At 44.2% G+C, this 23,881-nt stretch overlaps 1 protein-coding gene across 1 annotated transcript in view; it reads right to left on the bottom strand.

Annotated features, from left to right (window-relative positions):
- ABL2 (ABL proto-oncogene 2, non-receptor tyrosine kinase) overlaps positions 1–8,133 on the bottom strand; it is a 44,635-nt gene extending 36,502 nt beyond the window's left edge. The window contains exon 1 of the mRNA XM_030279586.4: positions 7,694–8,133. Within this exon, the coding sequence (XP_030135446.4) occupies positions 7,694–7,871 (178 nt within the window). The 5' untranslated portion in view covers positions 7,872–8,133. The remainder of the gene's footprint in view (positions 1–7,693) is intronic.
- Positions 8,134–23,881: the final 15,748 nt, after the last annotated feature.

Genomic DNA, 23,881 nt, shown 5'->3' with positions numbered 1-23,881 from the left:
CAAGGTTAATCTAAACAATCTTTCCAGTTTCCTTCTATTATTAAACAATTTTCAGAAATAACATTACAGCTGTACCTTTGCTCTACTTCTGCTCTTGGCTTTCCTAAGCAGCAACCCAAAATTGATATTCTCATCAGTCGTGCAGCCTCCCACGGCTTTTTGAATAGCAGCAGTAAAACTGAACAGTCTTGTTAACTCTGTGACACTGCTGGTTAGCAAAACCGACCCTGAGCAGCAAAAGCTTGGAAATAATCTTGAGAAACTGAGCTGACCTGGCAGGCTAAGGAAGGCCTCATTATATTAATTTACACTCCAGATTGGGTTTGAAGGGTTATCTTCACAATCCAGGGGCTATGAAATTAGAATGTACAAATATTTTGGGGTTTTGTCTAGAAAACAGATCTGTGTAAACACCTTTTAGATCTCTGATATTTAGGGTTAATATAGGAGGCAGTACCAATCTACTTGGATATGACAATATTTAAACAAGTTCCTGCCCCAGGCCATGTTGGAGTGTACAAACATCTGTGATGGGGAAATGTCTCTTCACTTTGCAATTCCTGTAGGTTTTGGTGTGTTTACTGAGGAACACCAATCTCTGCACCTAACTTTTTTTTTAAAAAAAAAAAGAGTCTAACTGAAAACACAATCTGAAAAACAGGAGCACTTTATGATCTAAGCTACACACTCCAAAATGTTTAATATTCATATAATTTAGCCAATATTCACACCATTTCTTTCAACCAGAAGCAAGCCTGAAACCTGTTTCAAAATTAGCCACGATGCTGATCTTAGCTGAGATGACAACAAATAGGAATAGCCTAGACGTACTTGATGCTTTGTTGTTGGGATTATCACTAGAGAAACAAAGGAAAAATGGACATGGAGGGTCACAAATTCAGAATGTTCTCATCCTCTTGTCCTATAATTCAAATCCTAATTTGACCCAAAAGCAGCAGGAGATGGTTCCTATGCCTTTGCCATATATAGCTTATAACAAGAAGAAGCTACTTCCATTTCACCTCAATAGTAAATAAGAAAATAAAGAAAACACCAAACAAACCAGGAAAGAGACGAAGATCCAACCCAGTAGCATCATAAATTAAAGGAAGAGGCATGCTGTCCTATAGAAAAATGAGTGTTCCTTCATTTAAGAGTCACTTTTCTTACATAATTGTAGTCCAAATTCTTGCATCACTATTGTCACAGAAAACTTTCAAATTAATGTAAGTGAAGCTCAATGTTTATTAATACACATAGTTATTTTTAATGGAAGTACCTTAGTAAGATTAAAATTCTAAGGTTAATGTTTGGCTATAGAAGAAGAGGAGAGGAATTTCTTGAAAAAGAACTTAAGAAGTATTTTTAACAGACCTCTAAAGAGTACCAGAAGATTGGAATAAAGTGAAGTATTTCTGTATATCTTTGCCTCCCCCTCAAAAAAGACAAAGTTATTTTAGGGCTTTTCTTTTTCTTTTTTCAATTCCTCTGCTGAATTAGCTGATACTAAAAGCCACCTATTAGAAAGTTAATTTACACGCAGCTGCAGACAAGCAATCATAGCAGGAGATGCACATGTCTCTATAGAGAGCCCACAAAGCACAGGCAACTTCCTAAGCAGATATGGGTAATATAACTAAGCTTTGTTGTTGTGGTTTGCAGCCTTACCAACAGGAAGCCTCAATGGTTTTGTAAGTGTCACTTATTCCAGAGAGAATAATCTCTATGGGTAATGCCAAGATCAGCCTTTAAAATAAAGTCTTTCATAACCACAAAGCCAGAGAAATGTGAAGGATGATGCAGTAACCATGAGAAAACTGTGACCTCAGACCCAGCAAGTCAATGCTGCTGCACCTCAGCACGAGCTTTTCTCTCCTGCTGTGGAGGGAAAGAGTCTGCTAGTGGCCCAAACAACTGTGAGAAGTGTTTCTTTACCAGTAAATACTGTGCTGAAGGCTGTTAAAAAGGAAACTCTACTTATGTTGCAGGTTCACCTGCAAAGCCAGTCCTGGGGCCATTTACACTGCAAGCCTTGTGTCACCTGTAATTACAGGCTGCTGGAAGCACTCCTAACGGTTTGGGGATTTGGGAGATCAGCTTGGAAACAGGATGCACATGAGGCTTTGGTCTGTGATCATCCATCCACCCCAGGCTTTCTGAAATACAACCAGGTGAAAACAAGCTCTGCAAGTCACCACACAAAATCCAGCTGTATTACTTTTAACAACTTCCCCAGGCATCCCTACTGGAGTAAGTACAAAGTGCTGGTTCTTGGTTTGTATTAGTTGGATTTTGATAGTTTCTTATGACTGTAAATTAGTCAGCTGTCAGCAGTACTTAGAAGGCAGTTTATGGATAGTAAGTATCCTGGAAACATTAAGTTGTGACAACTAAGAGAAATGAGCTAGAATAAATCATGCTAACGATTGTCTGGCTTTAGCTATAAAGCAAAGATCTACAAAGTACAGTTTGACTTCAGCAAGGACTGGCCTGTTTAGGAACAAACAAACATGATATACGCTGAAGCAGGTCACAGAGCAGGTCACTCCTCCTGAACACCAGAGAAAACATGGTTTCAGGCTTACTATCCCAGAATCTGTAACAACTACCAGCCATAAAATATTTCTGAAGCCAACCCTGCTAGAGCATCTCCAGGAGATAGTCCAACTCTCCTCAGTCTAATTATGTGAGCTGGTGATTCCACTAGATAAAATAAGGATGGTTTAAGACAATTATTACAATTTGCTTCTGTGTCCCTGTTCATTTCCCACCGATTTGTTCACTTGGCCATGTCCTTAATTCCAAAAAAAAAAAAAATCCCACAAATTTTCTTTTGCAAAACATTGCACTTGCAAGCAATAGCAAGTTTGTGAAATATTGCTAGAACAACTTGTACCACACCATCTGCTACATGGGGAGAACTGAGAAGTTGGAGATATGTCTGGGCTTTGAAATTTGATTTGTAAGTTGGCTCTGAGTAAAACCTTCTGAAGTAACTTCATTTCAGACTGTGTTCCCTGTCTATGCAAAAAGAATTAGATCAGTAGTCAGTATTATACTGTCCCTTCCATTGAGTTGGTAGTCTCCTCTCTTTTGCAAAACTCACTATGCAAAAACAACAGCTTAACACAAGGTAGAAAAATCAATATTTAATGCAATGGGTCTGCAGGAATAATTTAGCTATCATAGAGAAGGATGCAATAGAGAACACGCCTACAGATTAATGTTCTACAAGGGATGTTCCTCTAGACACTCAGCTGAACTGTCCTTTATGCCCCAAATAATTAGTTAAGAGTTATTTATATATTGTGGTCCCACAAGATTTCTGATTTACAGTACAAAAAGCCAGGCACTGAATACAGTGATTATATTCCATCTGCACAGGGCATTTACTGACAGGAAAGTCTGTGGGCAAGTAGCTCTGGCCTGAGCTTGCTGCATTTCATTGGGATGAAAAATAAAGAACATTTTAGGCAGCCCACAAAGTGCAGTTGTTAAACTGACCCTATTTTCTCTCCTTCTTTCCATTTTCCTGCATCCAGCCCTTCAGTTTCAGAATTTCAAAGGGACAGTGTTATTTATGCTTCTTCCTATTTTAGAATGGTTTTATCATATGTCATAGCACTCTGACTGCCTTAGGGGAGCTTTAATGATAATTTTATTTTTAAAAGTATAGGCTTATCTAGCCTGACCTTGATACACATAATAAAAGGTTGCTGAACTCCTCCTCTAGAAAACAAAACAGGGAACAAACGTCCTGCGCCTGCTGGATCAAAAGCTCAAGTGTGGCAGAGCCTTCCACTACCCCAAAATATATCACCAAGGCAACTGTAGCAGTATGGCAAACAGGTATTGCAAAGGCTTCCCAGCCAGGATTTAAATAATCTGATTTTCCTGCAGTATGTGCTCTACAACACTCAGCAAGTCTTTTTGGAGATGAAAAGCATGCTAACACCATTCCAAAGAGTATCTTGGTACAGTAGGCTGTAATCAGTGCTCTTCTGAAAGAAAATTACAAGTGTCACTGTTCAGAGGTCAAATGAGCCGAGTAGAGTCTGTGCAGCTTGGAAGTTTTTGGTTGTTGTTGCTTGTGCTTCTTTCCTCAAACTTCTGAAAGGATAAGGAGATAACTGACTTCCCTCTTCTCCCTCCTGTTCCTTCTCTGGAAGGGAAAGCTCATCTTGTAGTGGCACCAAGGACTTCTTGTCTTTTCTGGATGCACTGATCTGTAAGAATTTGGTGTACCTACTGCTCACTGCAGCTCTTCCCTCCTGAGTTGTCCCTGTAGTACTCATGAATTCCAGTGGAGCGCACATGGGAACAATCCTTGTCCTCACACTCGTCCTTTTTACTACACCAACAGCAACCAACATGCTTCCAATCCATAGCCTGCTTTTAGAAGCCACTGATAACATGCCAGGAATGCTCACAAAGGGGTGTTTTGAAGGGCTAATTGCAGAAGACCGCAAATTCCATTATTATCTTCTTGCATCCTGGAGATCTCTGCTCCATAACAAAAGGAATCACACAAGCGTGTCAGCTTGCTTAGGACTTCTCTGCTCAATGTCACACACAGAACTCAATACTACAGTGAGCTGAAAGCCCCAGCAGTCTAGGTGTCTGCTGTCATGATGGAATAGTGGGGTGCCACAATACAGATCCCTTGCTCTTTCCATAAAACAGAAAACATCTTCAAATTCTTCGTACCAAAAGTACATCCTGAAGTAGGTAGTGCCTGTAGTGCCTCTCCTGTAGAGCTTTCTGCCACACAAACTCTAACTCAGCAAATAATCATGGGACAAACTGGCTCTGCTCAATCTCTTGATTTTCAAGGACATCTACAGTTCAAGTTAGCTAGGTGAAATGTCTCAGATTTCTGGTAGCTTAGCGAAAAGGGTTTTACACTTCATCCATTTGACTCAAACTGCTCTTCAAAATCCTGTAGCAAAACGGTTCTGAGACTGAAAACATTGTTTATTTCTACCCTTTTCATAAACAATCCAGAAGCAGGAGTACTCAGCAAGGTTTGCTGCTGGCACAACGTGGTAGGAAAGCTGCCAACATGAGGTAGGGATTTATAAACAGGTTGTCTTCTTCACATCCATGACTGCATCAAGGAAAGCCAAGGGAGGGAGATAATCCAGCCCCATCCTGTGACTGGCTGGTTTAGCCACTGGTCCAAGAGTGCTAATCCACAATCCTGTGCTTTTACCATCACTTTCCATACACTGTGGAAATACATGTCCCAGAAACAGGATGGAAGGTGGAGTTCAGGAAGAAATTACTAGAAAAGAGGCACCTGGATCAAGTAATACCACAAGCAACCAGAGCATCTCAGCAGCAGAAGCATATGACTCACTTAAAGAAAACCTGGCTTGCTGCTGGCTAAGTAAAACAGGAGAGCAAGGTCATTAAATGAAAAATAGGAATACAAGTTCATGATAAAAAATCCCCTTGGACAAGGAGAGTCAGGATCACAGAAAACAGTTTCTCTGACAAAGGAAGTGAACTCCAGACTCAGGAATACTATATGCATATTGGTTTTTGAACAAGACAAGTATTTAAAAAGGTATCCAACTTTACTAGCATTTGCTACAGATTATTAATGCTGACTTGTTAACTCATTCCTAGTAAAATGTGAATGGAATCAGAGAACAATTTCATACAGCTGAGGCACTCACCAAGACAGAAGAGGAGTTTGAAGCCTGCTCTGAATCTCTCAAAACCTGGGTTGCCAAAAAGTCCCACCCCTTCCACATAATCTAACAGAATAAAAAGCTGTATCTTGTTTTTAAAACACACCTTCCTTTACAGTCTGCAAGGAAAATAACAGAAACAATCCTAAGTAAAGACCCTAAGTAGAGCTACATCCATTACCTTACCACTGAAGCAGATAACCTAAGCAATATAAATAGTAGAGAAATTATTTTGAAAGATACCATTGCTCTTATCCCAGAGCAAGGTTCTTTTTATGTGGCACTGAACCATTTTATTCAGTGTGTTGGCCTTCCAGGCTCATTCTTGTTTCTCATCTATGGAAGACAGAGCAGAAGGGCTGGCAGGGCACATAATTTGTCTTCTTGGTGTGCATGCATGCTTCAGAAAGCTTTTCCTCTCCATTTCCCTGCTACTACATGTAAATAATTCTCCCTACTGTCTATCTTTGAAATTTAGTAGGGTGTGAGGAGGCGCTAGAAGGAATTGTTCAGGATGCTGAACTAAATTACTACCAAAACATGCAGCAATAACGAAAACAAGTGCTTGAGTCAGTGTCAACTGTGTAATTGGGAAGTCACTACACATCCCCACATCTGTAATGTACTTCCACAAACGTCCTTTCTGTCCTTGCCTTGTAACAGCAGGAGCCAAAGAGTCATCTTGGTACCAAAGCATGAGAAGACAGTTTGACATTAGCAGGAGTGTACACAGCAGTCTCTACAGCATTCTTGCTCTGCTACTAAAGACTTAGACACACCCCACTGAAAGAAGTGTGTTTAATTTCTGAGATGTCCTCAACACTGCGAGTGTGCAGTCTGTGATAGGAATGCTTTAGCCAAAGTGCCTTTTAACATATAAAAATACAAAGAGTAAAACATGAAGTTGCAATAAAATAACAACTCTTAGTTTAATAGTGGGTCAGGTGCTCAGCAAGCATGTTCTGTTTTGGTTTTAAAGCTGATACTGCTCCCTGAACTCAAAAGCTGTGATAACACTGAGATTTTTAAGAACAGATTTGGTGCTGTGCTCTTGTTTTGATAGATACTTATATGTCAGCAGTCACAGAAGATACTTACTTTTAGACTGCTGGTTGCACTTCCTTAATCTTTTTGCCCGAGCTCATTCTATTGAGCAAAAGAAAACGCATATTGTCAGAAGCAGCCTTGCTTTATAAACACTGACAACTCTCTCTCCACTTCAAGCCAAGCTCTCCAGAGCTGATTCAGGTCTTTAGGATTTGAGATGCATCCGCTCATCTACCCTCAACATGCCTGTCAAGGCAGACAGGTTTCAGTTGATCTTACATCCCAAAACTTGGCAGCATCTTAATATAATGCACAAATAAGTGTGTGTGTGTGTGCATATATATATATATATATATAAAACATAATTACAAAGGAGATTTGAAGGTGTGTGGGTCCTTCTAAGAGAGGTTACAGAGACGTGTACATGAAACAGTTCCGGTCTCAGTTTACAGCAATAAGAACAGAAGTGGACAGGCAAAAACTTCAACCGAGAATCAGATGGCAGCTATAATACCCCAGTCAAAACGAAATTGTTTACTATGTTAGGACCGACACAGCCTCACAGATGTACCTACACCGGCAAGTCACAAACGCCTCGGCACACAGTCGGACAAGGCACATGTTACCTTTACCTTTGTAAACAAAACCAGAGCTCGGAATCGCCGCGGTGACAGCGACCGAACCCCGCGGGTCCCGATCCCCAGCGGTACCACCTCGCTCCCGCCGTGGCTGGCGGGCAGTCCCGATCCCCATAACTCCGGGTCGGGGGGGAGAAGCTCCTCCGAAGGCGAGCATCCCCCGGGACGTGGCGGCCGGGGCAAGCATCCCCCGGGACGTGGCTGCCCCGCTCCCCGGCCTGCCTCTCCCCTCCCCCAGTAAACCCACCACAACAAAAGAGGGAGGGGAGGAAGGCCGATCGCGCCCCTTTCCCCCTCGCCCCGGCCGCTCACCGTGCTGGGTGAAGACATTGAATCCTCCTTCTGCGGAGCGCCCGGCCGCCTCTCGCCGGCGGCCCGCCGGCCTGGCCGCGCTGCTCCCCCGCAGACCCCGCGGCTGCTGCTGCTGCGGCGGCGGCTGGTGCTGGAGCCCCGCGCCCGGCTCCCCGACGCGGCCCACCTGCTGCCCCATGGCGGGCCGCGCTCACATCCCGCCGCTCCCGCCGCTCCCGGCCCGGCAGGCGAGTCCCGCTCCTCCCGCGGCCGGTGCCGGCGGCTCCCGCGGAGCTCCGCGCTGGGGCTCACGGGCTCGCCCCCGCAGCCCCCGCCGCCATCTTAAACCACAGAGCGCCGGCGGAGCGGGGACGGAGCGGCTCCCGCAGCCGCCTCCGGTCCGCCCAGGGAGGGGAGGGAGCGAGGGAGGAAAGGAGGGAGGGAGGAAGGGAAGCTGGGATAGAGGGAGGGCTGCCCCCCCCCAGCCTAGACCGCCCTGTTGCAGCACGCAGAATCCCAGGATTGTTTGGGTTGGAAGGGACCTCTGTGGATCTCCCGCCCAAGGCAGGGTCACCTGGAGCAGGTGACAGGAACGGGGGTTTTGAATGTCTCCAGAGAGGGAGACTCCACGCCCTCCCTGGGTAGCCTGTTCCAGTGCTTTGCCACCCTCAGCATAAAGGAGTTCTTACTCATGCTGAGGTGGAATTTCTTGTGCTTAGTTTGTGGCCATTGCTCCTTCTCCTGTCTCTGGGCACCACTGAAGAGCCTGGCACCATCCTCTTGGCACTGCCACAGGCAAGGCAATCAGTGGGGATGGGCACACGAGGGAATGCACATGGACATGGGCTGAGGGACAAGAGCCCACCTGGGTGACTTGCCAGATCATACCCCAGGAGAGGCCTCCCATCTTGGCCATGAGCAGCAGCCCAGGAGAATCACAGAATCTCCTGGGCTGGAAGGGACCCATCAAATGTATCTCTCCACCCTGCACAGGACAGCCTCAAGAGCCAAACCCAAGACTGTTGTCCAAATACTCGAGCTTTGTCAAGCAATGGCTGTGGCCTCAAGGCTGGCCCAGCCTGAGCAACACTGTCCCTGTAGGCTACAGCCAGGCTGGTTTGCCTACAAAGCTGAGCAGGCATGAGGATAAAGCCAGGGCCGTGTGCCCAGCTGCAGAAGGGAGCTGGGCTTGTCCTAAGATGTGCACAAGGAGGTTGTTGTAGCCTGGTGAGGGTCGGCCTCTTCTCCCCAGCAACCAGGGACAAGGCAAGAAGACACAGTCTTAAAGCTGCACCAGGGAAAGGTCAGGTTGGACATTAGGATTAATTTCTTCACAGAAAGGATGATTAGACATCGGAATGGACTGCTCAGGGAGGTGGTGGAGTCACTGTCTGGAGGTGTTCATGGAAAGACTGGATGTGGTACTCACCACTCACTGGTTGACATGGTGTTGTCAAGTCACAGGTTGAACTCGATGAGCTCAGGGTTCTTTTCCCACCTAATTGATTCTGTGATCTCCGTGGGTTACCAGGCTTCAGGTTGATTCCTTGGGCTCCTGCCAGGACCTGTTGTACTGGCCAAGTGCATGGAGGAGGAGGAAATCACTGCTGTGTGAATAACACCAGGAGTGGTTGGCAGCAGCATCTTGCTGGGTGGCTGAACATACACTCAATTCTGTAACTACTTAGTACACCAACTTCTTTCACCTTCTGTAATACTAGTATAAGGCACTCCAATCAAAGCAGAAGGCAGGAGGTTTTGTCCTGAAAGATAATGGTGCTCATCCACAGTTTAGAGGACCTGAGCAGTTGGAAGTATTTCTCTCTCCATGCTAGCAACTATTTCAGCAATGTCTTAGTAATGTTGCTTCATCCTGGATGAGCCACAGTGCTGCTCCCCTCAGATGCCTTTACCACTGAGAACTGATGTGACAGTGACAAATTGGCTTGGTAATACTCAAGAGCCAACCAGCTTCCAACCTCTGTCACTGTCCTGTGGTGGGAAGGTGGGGAGACATTCCTCTCAGAGCTTTGTGAAAGCCAGCTTTCAGTGACAGGAATTCTGAGCTCATGTTCTACCTTCCCAGGGAGTTCATACTGGTGCATGTACTCAAACTGAGCCCTACTGCAATAATAATTCTGCCTAAAATAGGGGTGGCTCATCCCACTGGACTGATGTGTACTCTCTCACAGGATGGATGGAGTAAATGGGAATGAAGAGCATATGGAGCCAGAAATGCCTTAACTCGCTAAATTAATGGACTAAGAACATTTGGGAGATGGGGAATTACAAATAGACCTCCTAATAACACATAACAAAACAGTTCCTAAAATAGTGCTGGGAACATGCAGGATGCAGCGTGGGGTACGTGGTGCCAAGTCCTGGACCTTGTACGGACATGGTTATGTGCATATGAGCAAAGGGTATTCCTGCAGAATGGGCAGTCTCGGACAGAACCAGCCCGTGGTAAACTCTGCAGTAGAGCTATTTCCTGGTCTCATTCCAGCTGGAATTTGCAGGATTTGGCATTTATAAATGGTTTGCCTTGTAAACAAAATATATGTTCTCTGGAGACTGTAGAGACAACAAACACAGAACTCCCTCGTGCCATTTGCAGTTGCCACGTAGCAGAGAGCCACTCTTTAAAAAATCAACAGAAATACTGTTTTTCTTTCCTAATCCTTTTTACTTGCTGATCATGAAGAACTATCCAGAGGAAGGCTATTAGTATTTTAAAAGAAGACACAAGTGTCAAGAGACTGTTATATGCAAGTGCACCAAGGAGAATTGAATTTAAGGACTGTTCTTATTCCTCAGATCTCATGAAATCTCTCATTTTCTCTTCCAGCACCTTCTGCACATAGAACAGCTTGCTATGGGTTTCATTAATGTCCAGCTGCAGGAAACTTGTCTGACACACAAACCCATCTTTCCTGTGGATGGAGTTAGGCAGGGGCTTTCTAAGGCCTGTTGCAAGGAAAAGAGGGCAGCAGCATGGGGTTTTTGCTGTAGTATAATAGGTTTTAAAGAGCAAGCTGTACCCTGTAAAAAAAGCAAACTCTAACCATTGCTTGATGTGTGCTAAACAAGCCAGACCATCACACTGTGCCCCACTTGGTCCCCTCAGCAACATCATTTTTATGGTGTCATACTAACAGGGGATGCCTTGGCTGGTAACAGCTCTTCTGGTCACTGCTAAAGAGCAATGGGGATATAAGCAAGAAACTCCCCAAACTGAAAGGAACTCTGTGCTGCTGAGTTACTGATGACACTGAGCCACACCGTTCCATGTTGTTAAAATGGAGGCTAATAAGTATTTACTTCTCAGAGTGTCATGGTTATTAACCATGCAAAGCCAAGAGGTAAAATCTGCACCAATGCTATCTATTTTTATTAGCTGTGATATTATCAGCCTCATGAAGCATCAATAACAGGTTGTTTTTCAAGGGTAATTTCTTGTGAAGAGGTCTGGCACCATGCATTAATGAGGTATCAGTTACTGTCCTGGCAATTTTGGGTTTCCAGTCAATCTGCCATTCATGAGCTGTTCAAGTAAGGGGTAAAAAGGACCAAGGCAGCACTGAAGTTACAGTCATGTGGCTGACAAGAAATGTGGTATTTCTGGAAACGCTTCTGACTTTAAATATTAATGGTATATCCATTTCTTGAAGCTTCTTATAAGCACTGACTATGCATTTGCTCCTCATCCACAGCATGCTCCAAAAATCACACACTCAAAAAATTGCTGGCTGAGCAGTCTTACGTCATACTGGGCATGACAGTCTAACTGTCATCTGCCTGAAGTATCAGTTCTGTGCCAGAAGGAGCCTGTGGACAAATTGGAGACTCCTGAGCCTGACTGTTGAATTAACTGGGCAGTTTCTATTTGTAATTTAGGAAAAAATTAGCTAGAAGGATGCTGGTGGCACCTTAAAAATTAATTCTAGCAGTAATCTTTGCTCTTCCAGATCATAAACCCTCTGTACCCCAAAGAGAAACAGATGTGTGTGAAATATTTGACTGGTATTTAGGATACAGATGTATTAGTTAAGGTATTTGCTAACTGTGTAGAACAGCAGAGGCCTGATTGAGGGATACAAGTGTACAGCATGTCAGATTTTTGTACCTTCATTCAGTTCCAGAACAAGTTGTGGAGCTCAGGACAGCTGCAGCTTCCCTTGGGTGTCTGCAAGGCACCACATGGGTACTGCCCACCACATGGCCCAGGGCAGTGCTGCTCTGTGTCCCTCTGCCACTCCAAGCTGCAGCCACCTGGTTTCTGGGGTTCAGCCACCATGGGGTTCTGGAGAAAGGCTTCAAAACAAATAAGAAAGAATTAAGAATCTGATAAATGCTCTGTGACACAAGGTTAGTTATTCTGCCGTAAATGTTGAAAGCTTGTAAGTGCTGAGCCGTATCAAAGGAGGATGTTGTTTCTTGGTGTAACCTGTTCAAACACTCACCCTTTCATCTCTGACTGACAGCTCTTAAAATGTCTGCACAGATCTGTCCTGGCACAATAGTTTCACTGTTGTCTTAAAAGTTATTTTGAATCACTACTATGATTTAAATTAGCATTTATGTACAGTGCATGCAGGATAGCTTGGGGTACTCTCATGCCTGTTCAGTGAGAGTCTGTGAAGATAGAAGCTTTCTGGGGAAGTAACAGATTTTGCCCAACAGTACAGAAGGGTTCACATGCAGCCCTTGGCAGATGAAATTTCCTCTGTCAATAACTCTCTTCCACCCTAGATAAAAAAAACCTACACATACACACTCCCACAAATGTGTATCCCACCACCCAAATCATCCTCCTCCTCTGTGAAAGGAGCCTATTGTTCTGTCTTTTCTGCTGCTTCAGCACTGTCTTCATTCAAACCACTCTTCTGACACTGCCACAAGTCTAAACATTGCTACCAGCCAGGAGAGCCAGAAAAGGAAGAGCTCCATGCACAGGGGGAAAAGGGACTGCGCACATGGTGTTGTAGTGGAAAAGATGAGTCTGTACAGACAGCCAGCTCACTACAGCATCTCAGGCATCCCCATTCTTCTTTTATTTGGCCCTGTGTTTTGGGGTTAGGCATGCTGGGTAACTAAGCACCCTCACGGATCAGAACTGTGTAGCTTGTGCATGTGTCTGTCAACTGTCAACAGCAGCACATTACCCGTGCTGAGGTTTTGCAGGAGCTGTACCTATCAGGGTATAACACATAACCTCACACAGCCTCCAGCAGGGTGGAGCCAGCGGTGGGGAGAGATGGAATTAAGTACATTATAGGACTTCTTCAAGAATTTCTTTCCTGTCCAATATATTTTTCTAAGTACTACAGCTGCACCACCCTTCCCAAGCATCTGTTCCAGGCACCAAATGCTGTAGAAGAGTATACTAATAAGAACATTAAGAATGTTGTTTGTTTGCCTTTTTCTGTGGAACATGTTGCCTCTACCAAACAAAAATGATGACAAGTCTCTGCATCTGCTGGGAATTGCAAATTAGTACTAAGCTTGCACAATGATCACTGATAAAGTACATTTGCTGAGGGAATATGAGGTCCCTCGACTGTGCTGGTGATGATTCAGGCTTTTAGGCATTCAGCTGCAGGTGGGTCAATAGGAATGTTTTGCCACCAGAGTTCTAGTGTTGCCTTAATTTATGTTTAGGAGCCTAATTTTTATGATTCCTAATTTAAAATCTTAGTAGCTCATTGGACAGTGAGGGGGTTCTCTCAATTTGCAGATGGAAGCTTTTCTTCCTGTGTTTTCTGTTTCCTCTGCTGAGAGGTTTGTATCCAGAGAGCTGACATTTAGTTAAGTGATAGCAAATGCTTCAGAGCACAGTGCTGTACTGCAGTTCCTCCAGCAGTGACTTGGAGAGCAGCCTTGTCCCAGCATAGATTCCTCTGATGACTGCTGTGCTGGGTTTGGATTAGCATAATCTCTGTGACAGTCCAAAACAAAATAAAGATACATTAAAAACATGATGTGAAGCTAAAATAAGATGGAATTAGAATCATAGAGCCATTTAGGCTGGAAAAGATCATTAGACTCTGGAGTCAGCAGTGCTTCCTCTCCATGTTCTTTGCTTCTTTTTTCTCCCCTAATATCTCCTTCCCCTCCATCTTCCACAGCACCTTCACTTCCCTTTTCTAAGTTATGCTGAAAACCACATCTTCAGAAGATGCCTTTGTTACAATAATGAATCCCAATAATGACTGCACTCCTAGTATTGTTTTCAGATGTACATACTTCTAAATATAACCTTTGATCTCATAAAGAAGCCTGAGGATATAGCTTCTTGCAGGATTGCTGCTCTGTGTTACATGTTTAGGATGCTAGGGTCCAGCCTTGCTCTGGACCACTTGTGCCCTGGCCATGGATGGTGTCATGCTCTATGTAATGCTCCTAAACAGTTAAATCACTTTGAAAGTCAGAGTTTGATCTAAAATGTTGTTATTGTTTCATTCCACAAAGTCTGGAAAGATTCTTCCTTGACAGGCTTTTTTATTTGATTATGCAAGAATTGTAAGTGCTTACTTTATCTTTCAAATGACACTGTGTTCCTTCCTCCGTTATTAAATAGCTATACTTTGCAGCTTCCAACTTTAATGTTAATCCTGTAAAAAATGCTTACTAGTGTGAAACTCTCAAAAAAAAAAAAAAAAAAAAAGCATAATAGTAGTCACTGAAGCAGGAGAAAGCACCAGAGTTTTGTAAGATGTTTCTGTGAATGCATTTATGTGTATGTGTGTACAGAAGAGACTGGTACTCAAGAGAGCAGGATTTATGTTTATAATCAAATCTCACTTAAATCTAAAACTTGTTCCTTCTTTTAAACATGCAAATATTTCCATTCTCCTTGTAAATTCTGCTTCTCTGCTCATTACCAAACCTTTCAGAAAAGACATAAGCCCAAATTTTCCTCTGATCAGGCTCTTAATGTGTTCTGTGTGGTCTTTATTTAGACTGTAAACTTGCTGAAATAGGAAATGTCTTATAGAAAAACCAACTACACTGTCTCATTTCACATCCAAATTCTTCTCCCATACCAGCTGTGTGTGTTTGCCTAGCAGCAAGTCTCCTGTTAATGAATGACTTGTTCTCATTAGCTTGTCAGGCTGGATGTGTAGCTTGTAGTTCCCACTCATACAGAGCAGCACTCCTTCCCTTGTAGCTTCTGGTAAATCAAACAATGGGATACACAAAGCCTTGTGTCTCTGAGTCTGACCTTTGTACTTGGAATCATTAACTACCACAGAATGCCAAAATAAAGTAAGTAGCTGCTGGTTAAATATATTTAACATAAGCAGAGCCTTATGGACTGCCTAGTGTGGGGATTGTCACAGGCTTTACCATGGGCTGCCACTTCTATACCTCCTTTAAAAGAGGGGGAAATGAATTCTCTGATTGGCAGAGCCAAAGGTGTTGCTCTCAGTATATTTGTTTTGTGAAGCTGAGGTCCAGAGTAGATTCCTGACACCTTGGAGGTTTACAAAATGAGGTCTTGAGCAGCCTCATCTGACTTTGAAGCTGGCTGTGATTTCAGCAGGAGACTGGACTAGTGATTGCTGCCAACTTAAATTCTTATTCCAAAAAAGTTTCCTCCACTCGGGGCATTAATTAAAACTCTGTCCTCTACCTAGGCTGAATTTTTTCAAAAGCCATTGGAATGGAATAGTTCTTGAACATTCGTCTCTCCATTCAATTTGCATAAAACTGGCCAAGAAGTTCAAAAATTACTGGGATTAAAAAGCTGGGGCAGAGAGACAGACACACCCTTCCTCATACACACAGGACAACTGTACAAGGCTTGTTTTGTTAAGAAAACCTTTTGCCCCTTTATGTTAATGCAGAAAACTTGTCAAGTGTGCATCTAATGAGGCCTGAAGTCATGCTGCATACTCCCAGCAGCAGCCAACCTGAAATAATGCCTCCCCAGAGCCAACAGCACATCTCATGAAGCCGAGGCATTTACTGTGCAATCCAAACTATGCAGAGAAGTTGAGACATTCAGGAGCATCCCTAAAACCCAGGCATCATCTTTCTGATGGCAGAGATTGCATGGTTGTGCTCACAGGAGTGTGTTTCAGTCTGCCTGGGGCCTCGCCCATCTCTGCCAGCAGACAACCAGAGAGGCTGGTACTTCTCTGTGATCATCAACTTTCCCATAGCCGAGAGTGACAGAAAGGGGAATTTGACCTCAGTGTGCTAGAGACCGCCTGGCTGTCTGCCTTTCCCTTTTTGTCTGCTCTTTCTGAGGATGCAGTCACATTACCAAATTACCTTGAGTCATCTGTCCTGGAAGTTTTTCCCATGGGTTGCTTGTGATAAAGTGTGAATGTGTTGTAGGTACACAGTTTGTGGGGCTGCGGCTGAGCCTCATCCCTAATGGGCTACAGCTGTGCTGAACAGGTGACCAGCATTGAAAACAATGAGACTTGGAGTGCCCAGGTGTACTGACCAGTCACCAAAGGGTACAGAGGGCACCCAGGTGTAATGCATGTAAGGTTGTACTGTAGAACAATAAAGAGCTGCAGATGCTTGAAGCCTTCTTTGGCGTTGGTTGTGCCTCCATCATTGTCCTGACATGAATATACTAGAAGCATTTTAATCTGTGCTGTGAGGGGAGGTACCGGTGTGGTGTGAATCCACTGTGGACCCTATGTGCTTCTGAGATGTCCATCTACCTGAGCCAACATTACACACCTCCCCAAAATCTTTTCTGCAAGGGACAGGTTCCATAGCATCAGTCCACACAGCTTACTAACCAGCCAAGAGCCTCCTTTAGCAGCCATAGCAGCAGATTATTCTGTTTCCTTTTCTCCCAGATTGCAGAGAACACACCTATCTCCCTCTGCTTTTGATGGCTTTGGAAAACGTTACTTCTGTGTTCCTGGGAAAGAGCTTCAGAGCACTTCTATTTTCTGCCTCACAGGGAAGAAGAAACTGTGAAACTATCAGCATCCTCTGGCTGTATGTTCCCTGGAGCTGTTATACTGTGCAGTCTGAAATAGACATCCGGCCCCAGGGAATTGCTAATGGTGCATTCAGTCTCAGCATGGCACATGCTCATTCCTGGGGAGTTACTGAGTTAGCATTTATAGTTCTAATCTTTTCTTCTGAGTAGATGAAACCCTCTGATTTTCCCTAAGCACTGAGGTCTTGGGTGTTGGATTCTCTTCTTATGACAGCTTACTTGGAATGTCACCAGAAAGCTTTCAGCCTGGATCCTTGCTCTGAAAATCATAGACTACAGTAGCATCATGCCAGAGATTCTTCCATAACTTGGTGTCTGATCAGCAGGCAACAAGAAACTGAGGTCTTGCTAGACACAGTTGCAGAATAATAAACCCAATATTTCTGTGCTGGAGATGGGAGATTTGTACTGGGGACGCTGGAAGCCTTTTGGACCTGGGGGAATAAGCTCACAAATAGAAAGCAGAGTCAGCAGCCACTAAGGAAAGCACAAGTGGAAAAACCGTGGGGAGTGAATACTGCTGGATGTTTTGATTATGGTCCTTAGTGTGGGTCCCTGCTGCAGAGAAACAGCAGTGGTAAAGGATGAAGTGAATTCACTCAAGGTTTACCTTGTTCTCTGGTTGCTTTGTCAATTTATGTTTCTCCAGCCACTTTTTGCAATGAGAGATTTTTTTTGTGTGGGCAAGGGTTGAACTAACAGGAACACTTTTACTATATTTCACATTAACTTGCTGGTGAAGACAAGACCTCTCTTGCATGACCTACATGCCTGAACTCAGAATCCCTCTCCTGGGCCTGCCATCTTCAGATTTAAATCCTTTAAACAAGCTCAAGTTTTCATCTCCTCATCCATATTTCCAAAGCTTGTAAGCCTCAAGGCACTAGGCCAACAACGGAATAGTGCTGAGTACAAAGATGTTTTTGTAACCACATCAACTCAGCCCAAGGCAGATCAACTGCAGCAAACCCTGCAGATTGCTTCACCTCCTGGTGTAGTTCCGTTAGAACCTCCCATTTCTGCCAGTCCTCAGCTGATAGCAAAAACGCCTCTTTCAGCTTTGTAACTCCTATTTTATCCATTTTCAGCGAAATGCTGTTGAGAGTTGCCAGAGACTCAGCTGTGACACAGATCTATCTGAAATCAGAGGTTTGGAAGTGTTCCTTCACGCTTGTCGTCTCCTTCAATGAGCACTGCCTTGTACCAAGTCTGTACATTCTTTACTGCTCTATTTGTTGCTATGGCCTGTGGTGCCAAGTTTCAGTGAGATTCTTTTGGAAGACTATTCTGGATTTTCCTTCCTTCTGTTTTGTTTATGCTCCTGGCCACTGCAGTGTTCTCCCTTACCATCATCCAAAACTTCTTCCTAAGCAGGAAAGCACTGCCCTCTCCAGTCCCTCCACTTGTACACCCAGCAGCAGTCCCTCCTTGGCTTGAATCATTGCAGCAGAGAAGCAATGTATGGACTCCCCCTCTAGCCAGGTGTTTCTAAAATCGGGGAGAAGCAGGAAGGAACAGATGGGACTGGCCTTGAGCAGAGAAAAGGGAGCTTTTTGGCAGGGGAGCTACAAAGGCACAGTGTTGTCAGTCCGTGTCAAACTTGGGAAAGGCACTCACAGAAGGGAGAGCAGCAGGATGTGCTGCCTCATTGCCATGGAGACAACCAAAGAGCTGGCTGGGCTGATTTAGAAATGTGTCCTGCTTGGGACAACTTTTGGTACATGTCATCTATTTTTGCAGAGATCAAAACAAGGTGGAAAAGAGGAAATGTCTGACACTGAGAGTAAAAACCTCTTTTCTTTCCTAGTTTACAGCAGAGTCAATCTTTTGTGGCTTAACGGAGATAATTGTTCTCCTCTAAGAAACATATCCAGGTTTTGATGGGGATTATTTTTCCCCCCGTCCTTATACTTTTTTCATCAATCACTTTTGGCATTATGATTCTAGCTGCCATTTCAATGCTCTTGCACTTCTCCATGATGTTCCTCGTGTGACATTCCCTACTTGAAATTTCTCTGCAAGGTCTCTCCTTGATGACCCCGAGGATCTCATACCCAAAAAGGCTGATCCAGTCTCACAATAGCACCTCAGTGGTTTCTGTCTCACATCTTTCCCACTTGATTACTGCAAACAAAAAGTTATTTGTCCCCAGAACCTGCATTTTGCAAAGTACAGAACAGGTAGAACTGCATGATTACTTGCAAACAGCTGTCTTGGGAATCATCCTGGATCTGTCATTCCATAAGCACTGATTCTCTTCCATGTCCATCAGCAGTCAGCACATTTTTACTGTAGCAAATAAACGGGTGACAAGGAATTGATACAAAATATTGCCATACACTGTTCTCTCCACCTCAGCAGCTGTGGGGAGAACAATAGCAAACTGGTTTGTATTTATTTAGGAAAAAGAGAAAGGATGCACATGCTTATGAAAAACTGAGAGGCAGAGATTACCACAAGAGTAGTAAGCCATCATTAAATTAGGTATAAAATGTCTGACCTTCAGAAGGAAGGGTCCCAAGTGCGTAACACAGCTGGCAGTCTGTGGAGCCACAAGAAACACATACAGTTGCTGCTGCAGGAGTGGGAAGAAGATGCTGGCCAAGTTCAGTGCTCTGTTTCCACAAAAATATTTAGAAAGTCATTATATGCAGGAGAGTCAATACTGGTAACTCGATCTGTTTGCTCTGGAATGCATCTCTCTGAAGTCACCCTTCCAGGGTTGACTGGACATTTAAGTCCATGTATTCCTGCTGAAAGAACTTCAGAGACCCTCTCATTGAGGCTGCTCAATATTTTCATGCATTTTTAATAAGCAGCAGAGTATGCTGAGAATAAATCTGAGGTTCATTTGAGCTGGTGTCACAAGGAGAACAATGATATTATATAATGTGGTTGGGACCCAGGTGAAGTTGTTTCCAAGCCCAACAGAAAGAGAAAGTTGGTGTGTCAGAGAGGGTAAAGAACAGTTTCAGAGAACACAGTTCAGCTTAGTGGGGTGAGACAGTATTTATACAGGTTCAATACCTCTCATAGTTTGACATTTAGCCAGACTAGAAGGATCACCTCCTTTTTAAACATACTGAAGAAATAACCTCCTCAACCTAAACAAATAGAAGCTCATCCCAGCTGGCAAGATTCATTCTATTACCTAAAATGGTAGGGAAAGGCAAAATTAATTACTTGTCAAAAAAAAAGAAACAATGGAGGATTCCCTTTCAGCAATGGAATCACAGCAATTAAATTGGCTGTTGCACCTCTTCCTGCTTGGTCATGGCACGTTAAGTTCATCACTTGAATTTTGAGCTGGGAGATGAAGCCAGGAACTTGCTGGTTTGCAGTAGGTTTTTTGGTTGTTTGTTTGGTGGTTTTTTTGGGTGTTTTTTGTTGTTGTTGTTGTTGGTTTTGTTTTTGGGTGGGTTTTTTTGTTTTGTTTTGGTGTTTTGTTTTTTTGTTTGGATTTTTTTTTTTTTTTTCCCCCAAGGATGATTTCAGTTCCATAGCAAAAAGCAATGTGATTCTGAGTAAGGTTACCACTGCCCTCTGCCGAGAGGGATGAGGACATTTCTTTCTAACTCATCTGCCAGCAAAACCAGTGGCTTTGTGGCTTGGAAAGTGAGTGGAAACTGCTGCTGCTTCTGCCTTTTCTCCAAAGTTTGCTGATCTGAATCTCTCGCACAAATATTTTGAAAACTTATTGCCTCACACAGAGTAAAAAGGAGCAAGGGTATTTATGCACAAAATCTTGACATGATGATAGCAGAAACTGTGAAAGCTTGAGCTGGAGTTTTTAAAAAGCAAACTTTATGATTTATAAACACTTCAGGCATCCTCAAAAATGTGATATCTGCTGGAGTTAGTTTTTGGCTTTCCTGCCAAAATTCAGTCATGCATTATCAGATCAGGCTGAAGTCCTCCATAGGTTGTTAAATTATTTCCTTTTTAACTGTAGCACTTGCCTGGCCTCAGTCTTACATGCACACCATTATTTCTGGTGTAAAAATGGAAGCTCATTCAATGGTACATTTATAACTGGCTTTGCATTCTAAATCTGACATTGCTGTCAGTTTTAAAGTTTTTAAAAGGAAAACATTTAAGTGGAACAGGTAACAATGTTTTTCACCACTTGAGGGAGCTCCTTCATTTATCTATCAGGATGTTCTCATTGCCTCTGCACACTGGGAAATTCTAAACCACGCTTTTAAACAGTTAATTGTAGGATCTGCTGAGATATGTAAAAGCCATTGAGGATCTCAAGTGACTGACTTTAAAGCTAAGATAGGAGTTTTAAAGGAATTAATCATCCTGGTCAATAAATGTGGGCATCAGAAAGAGCCACAGCTGCTCACTCCCTAGGCTGACTGATACCAAAATTCTTAAAATAGAAAATAGAGTGACTGAGAATTAAATGTAGGTAGTATTAATCACATCTATTTTACAGTAGTGCCAAAAATGACAGGAGGACCCAGGACAGAAAAAAGAGACGGAAAGAAGGAAAAAAATATGTCGTGAGTTAGAAGAGACCCTCAAACATCAAGTCAAACTCCCGGCCCTGCACAGGAGATCCCCAAAAATCACACCTTGTGCCTGAGAGCATTGTCCAAAGAAAGAAAGAAAGAAAAAGAAGGGAAACAAGCAGTGTTGCTAAAGTCAAGTTGCTGCCTGGAGCTGGGAAGGTGAAAGTCAGTGGAGCTGAGGCAAGAAATTGGGGTATCCGGACCAAGGTTCCCACGTCAACAGCGGGAACGACCACGCGGTGATTCAGGCAGGAGTGCTCAGGAACGGCTGTGGTTGGGCAATCATTGAGCAATGCGACCCGAGGATTAATGTACAACACTCCAGAAAATCAGGATTACAAGCACTGTGGTGACAAGCGGAGGTAAATGATGCTGCTGATGAAACAGTGCAGCAATTTAGAGTGGGAAAGACAATAGCAGATGATGGGCGTGAGTGGCAGGAAGCAGAGGAGGCAGTGCCTTCTCCCAGTTGCTTGTAAATAGTGGGAAGGAAGGTAAGGAGAGCAGCCACTTTATTTTTGTGTGAGCTGCAGGTAAACAGCCTCTAAAGAGAAGGGCAGGAAGGCTGTGAAAAAGCTCTGCCATGGAAAAACCCAGAGACCAGGGAGGGAGCTCAGTGCCTGTCACACTGTGCTGCTTTGGCTTGGGAGGTTTGCTGAGAGCTGCCAATAAAATCTGGTGACACCTCTGTACAGCGTCTTTAGGCAAAATAAGCAAAGCAAATTTGTTCTGAAGATTAGCTGCACTTTTCTTTCTATTAAAGAAATCTCATTTTTCTACCACCCAGAGTCAGGCTTTTACTAATTAGATGAAAGAGTTTCAACAAGAAGTTGTTGAACTTTAGGATATTTTTGTACATTGTGCATTGAGTATTTTGTTGGGTTTTGATTTTTATTTTGTTTACACTTGCTTGCCCAGCCAATGCTGGTCCCACAACTTTACTGTAAATAGCTGGCACAGCATTTTTGGCATGAGGGCAGCACAGATCACATACAGCCTGACCTGAAAATATCTCTAAGCAGCACTGTGTTGAAGTCAACCTAAGAACAGGGATGAGTTTATGTGAAAATTCCTTCTGCTCTCACCCATTGCATTTCAGCAATGATAAGGCTTTTAGTTTTTTCTTTTCATTTTTACAAGTTTTCTTATTAAGCAGCATGAAAGATGAGTGATGGTATAATAGTGTGAACACATATTGCAAAATAACTCAGTTTAGGACTTTTTCACCCAGTGGCTCTGCTCAAGACTCCCCACAGATATTTAAAACAACTTCTGAAAGTTTCAGCAGCTACAATTTAAATGTGTGTCTGAGGTGTGTGTTACACAAAATAAATTCTACTAGCAGGTCTGACACATCTGTCAAAAGTGACAGAAATGTTTTATTACCCCATTGTAACTTTGTACCTTGTTTTGGGGTGCACTTGGGGGCATATTGTGCATAGCACAACCCTGATGTCGTGAGGAGGAGAGACCTGTACTTGCCAGTAAGAGATTAGTGGATAAATTCTCCTGGCTTTGGGAAAACTTTCCCACTTGCAGTGTGAAGCAGCATACAGGAGGTTACTAGAGTTTGTTTGCTGGTGACGTGCTCTGTGACTCACCCTCCATCACGAGCCTGTGTCTGTCTGGGGAAAGAGAGAAAGCAAGGTACAAACCCCAGCCTTTGTCCCATTTTCAGCCCTCTGGAGCAGCCTTTGTCCCAGTTTTTGTCCCTGTGGAGCACAGCTGGGACTAAAAGGGGAGGTCTCCACCCAAGCCCATTCTCAGCTCCCCCAAACAGGAGAGCTGAGCTCCCACTGCCCAGGGCAACATTTGTGAGGGAGAACACCCCCTTGACACAAAACACCACTTCTTGGGGGATGACTCAAATTGGGGGCACACCATTTTTACTTCCCTGTAAAAATATCTACCCTGGCTACCATTTGGAAGAACCTCAGGGGTAGGACACACATTTGAGATGAGCCTGGGTGCTGGGGGAAGCACTAGTTGAGCAAGCCGTGTGTTCCCGCTGAAGGACGAGGACAGATAACACCACAGGGCCCTCACAGCCTTGACTTCGGTGTCCTCCTGGTTCCTTTAAATAAGTTTTCCTTGTGCCTGGGGTGTGGGGAGTGGAGGGGGGCCCTCAGGGCGAGGACAGGCCTTGCCCGTGGGGGACTGAGCCCACTTGGACCTTGGACTGGATGGGCACAGCTGGGATCGACACCCTGGAACCAGGACTGACATTCCCTCAGCTGGATTGAGGCCGGAACCAGAGATCTCTTTTTCTTTATTTTTTCCTTCCTTCCCTCCCTTCTCTTTTCCTCTGTAATTAATCTCTTTCTCTCTCTCTTCTCTTTTCCCCTACCCCTTTATCCAAAACCCACTGCCTACTGCTTTGTCCAGAACACACTGTTCCTATAGTAGGTCCGGTAACAGCATACCAATTTCCATGCCAAGTGTGTAGCTTAACTGATAAAACCCCTCTGACTTCCGAGCTTTTACCAGCCTTGGGTGTTCCTCACCCTTAACGCAGGGTCGCCGCATTTTTGGCGGCTCTCTTCCCTCCCTCAGGAGCGCCGGGAGCAGGCGGCGGTGCCTGAGGGGACACTGAGGGGAAAGGGGGGAGCGCCCCTCGCGCGCCTCACGTGCCGCCCCGCCAATCCCCGCCCGCGGAGCCGCCTGCTCGGCCAATGGGCGGTGCCGCCCTCGCCCCGCCCGCTGCGCCGTGACGTGTGC

Source organism: Taeniopygia guttata, chromosome 8, assembly GCF_048771995.1.
Source record: "Taeniopygia guttata chromosome 8, bTaeGut7.mat, whole genome shotgun sequence".
NCBI classification, from domain to species: domain Eukaryota; kingdom Metazoa; phylum Chordata; class Aves; order Passeriformes; family Estrildidae; genus Taeniopygia; species Taeniopygia guttata.
This window is presented reverse-complemented; position numbering and strand designations above follow the sequence as displayed.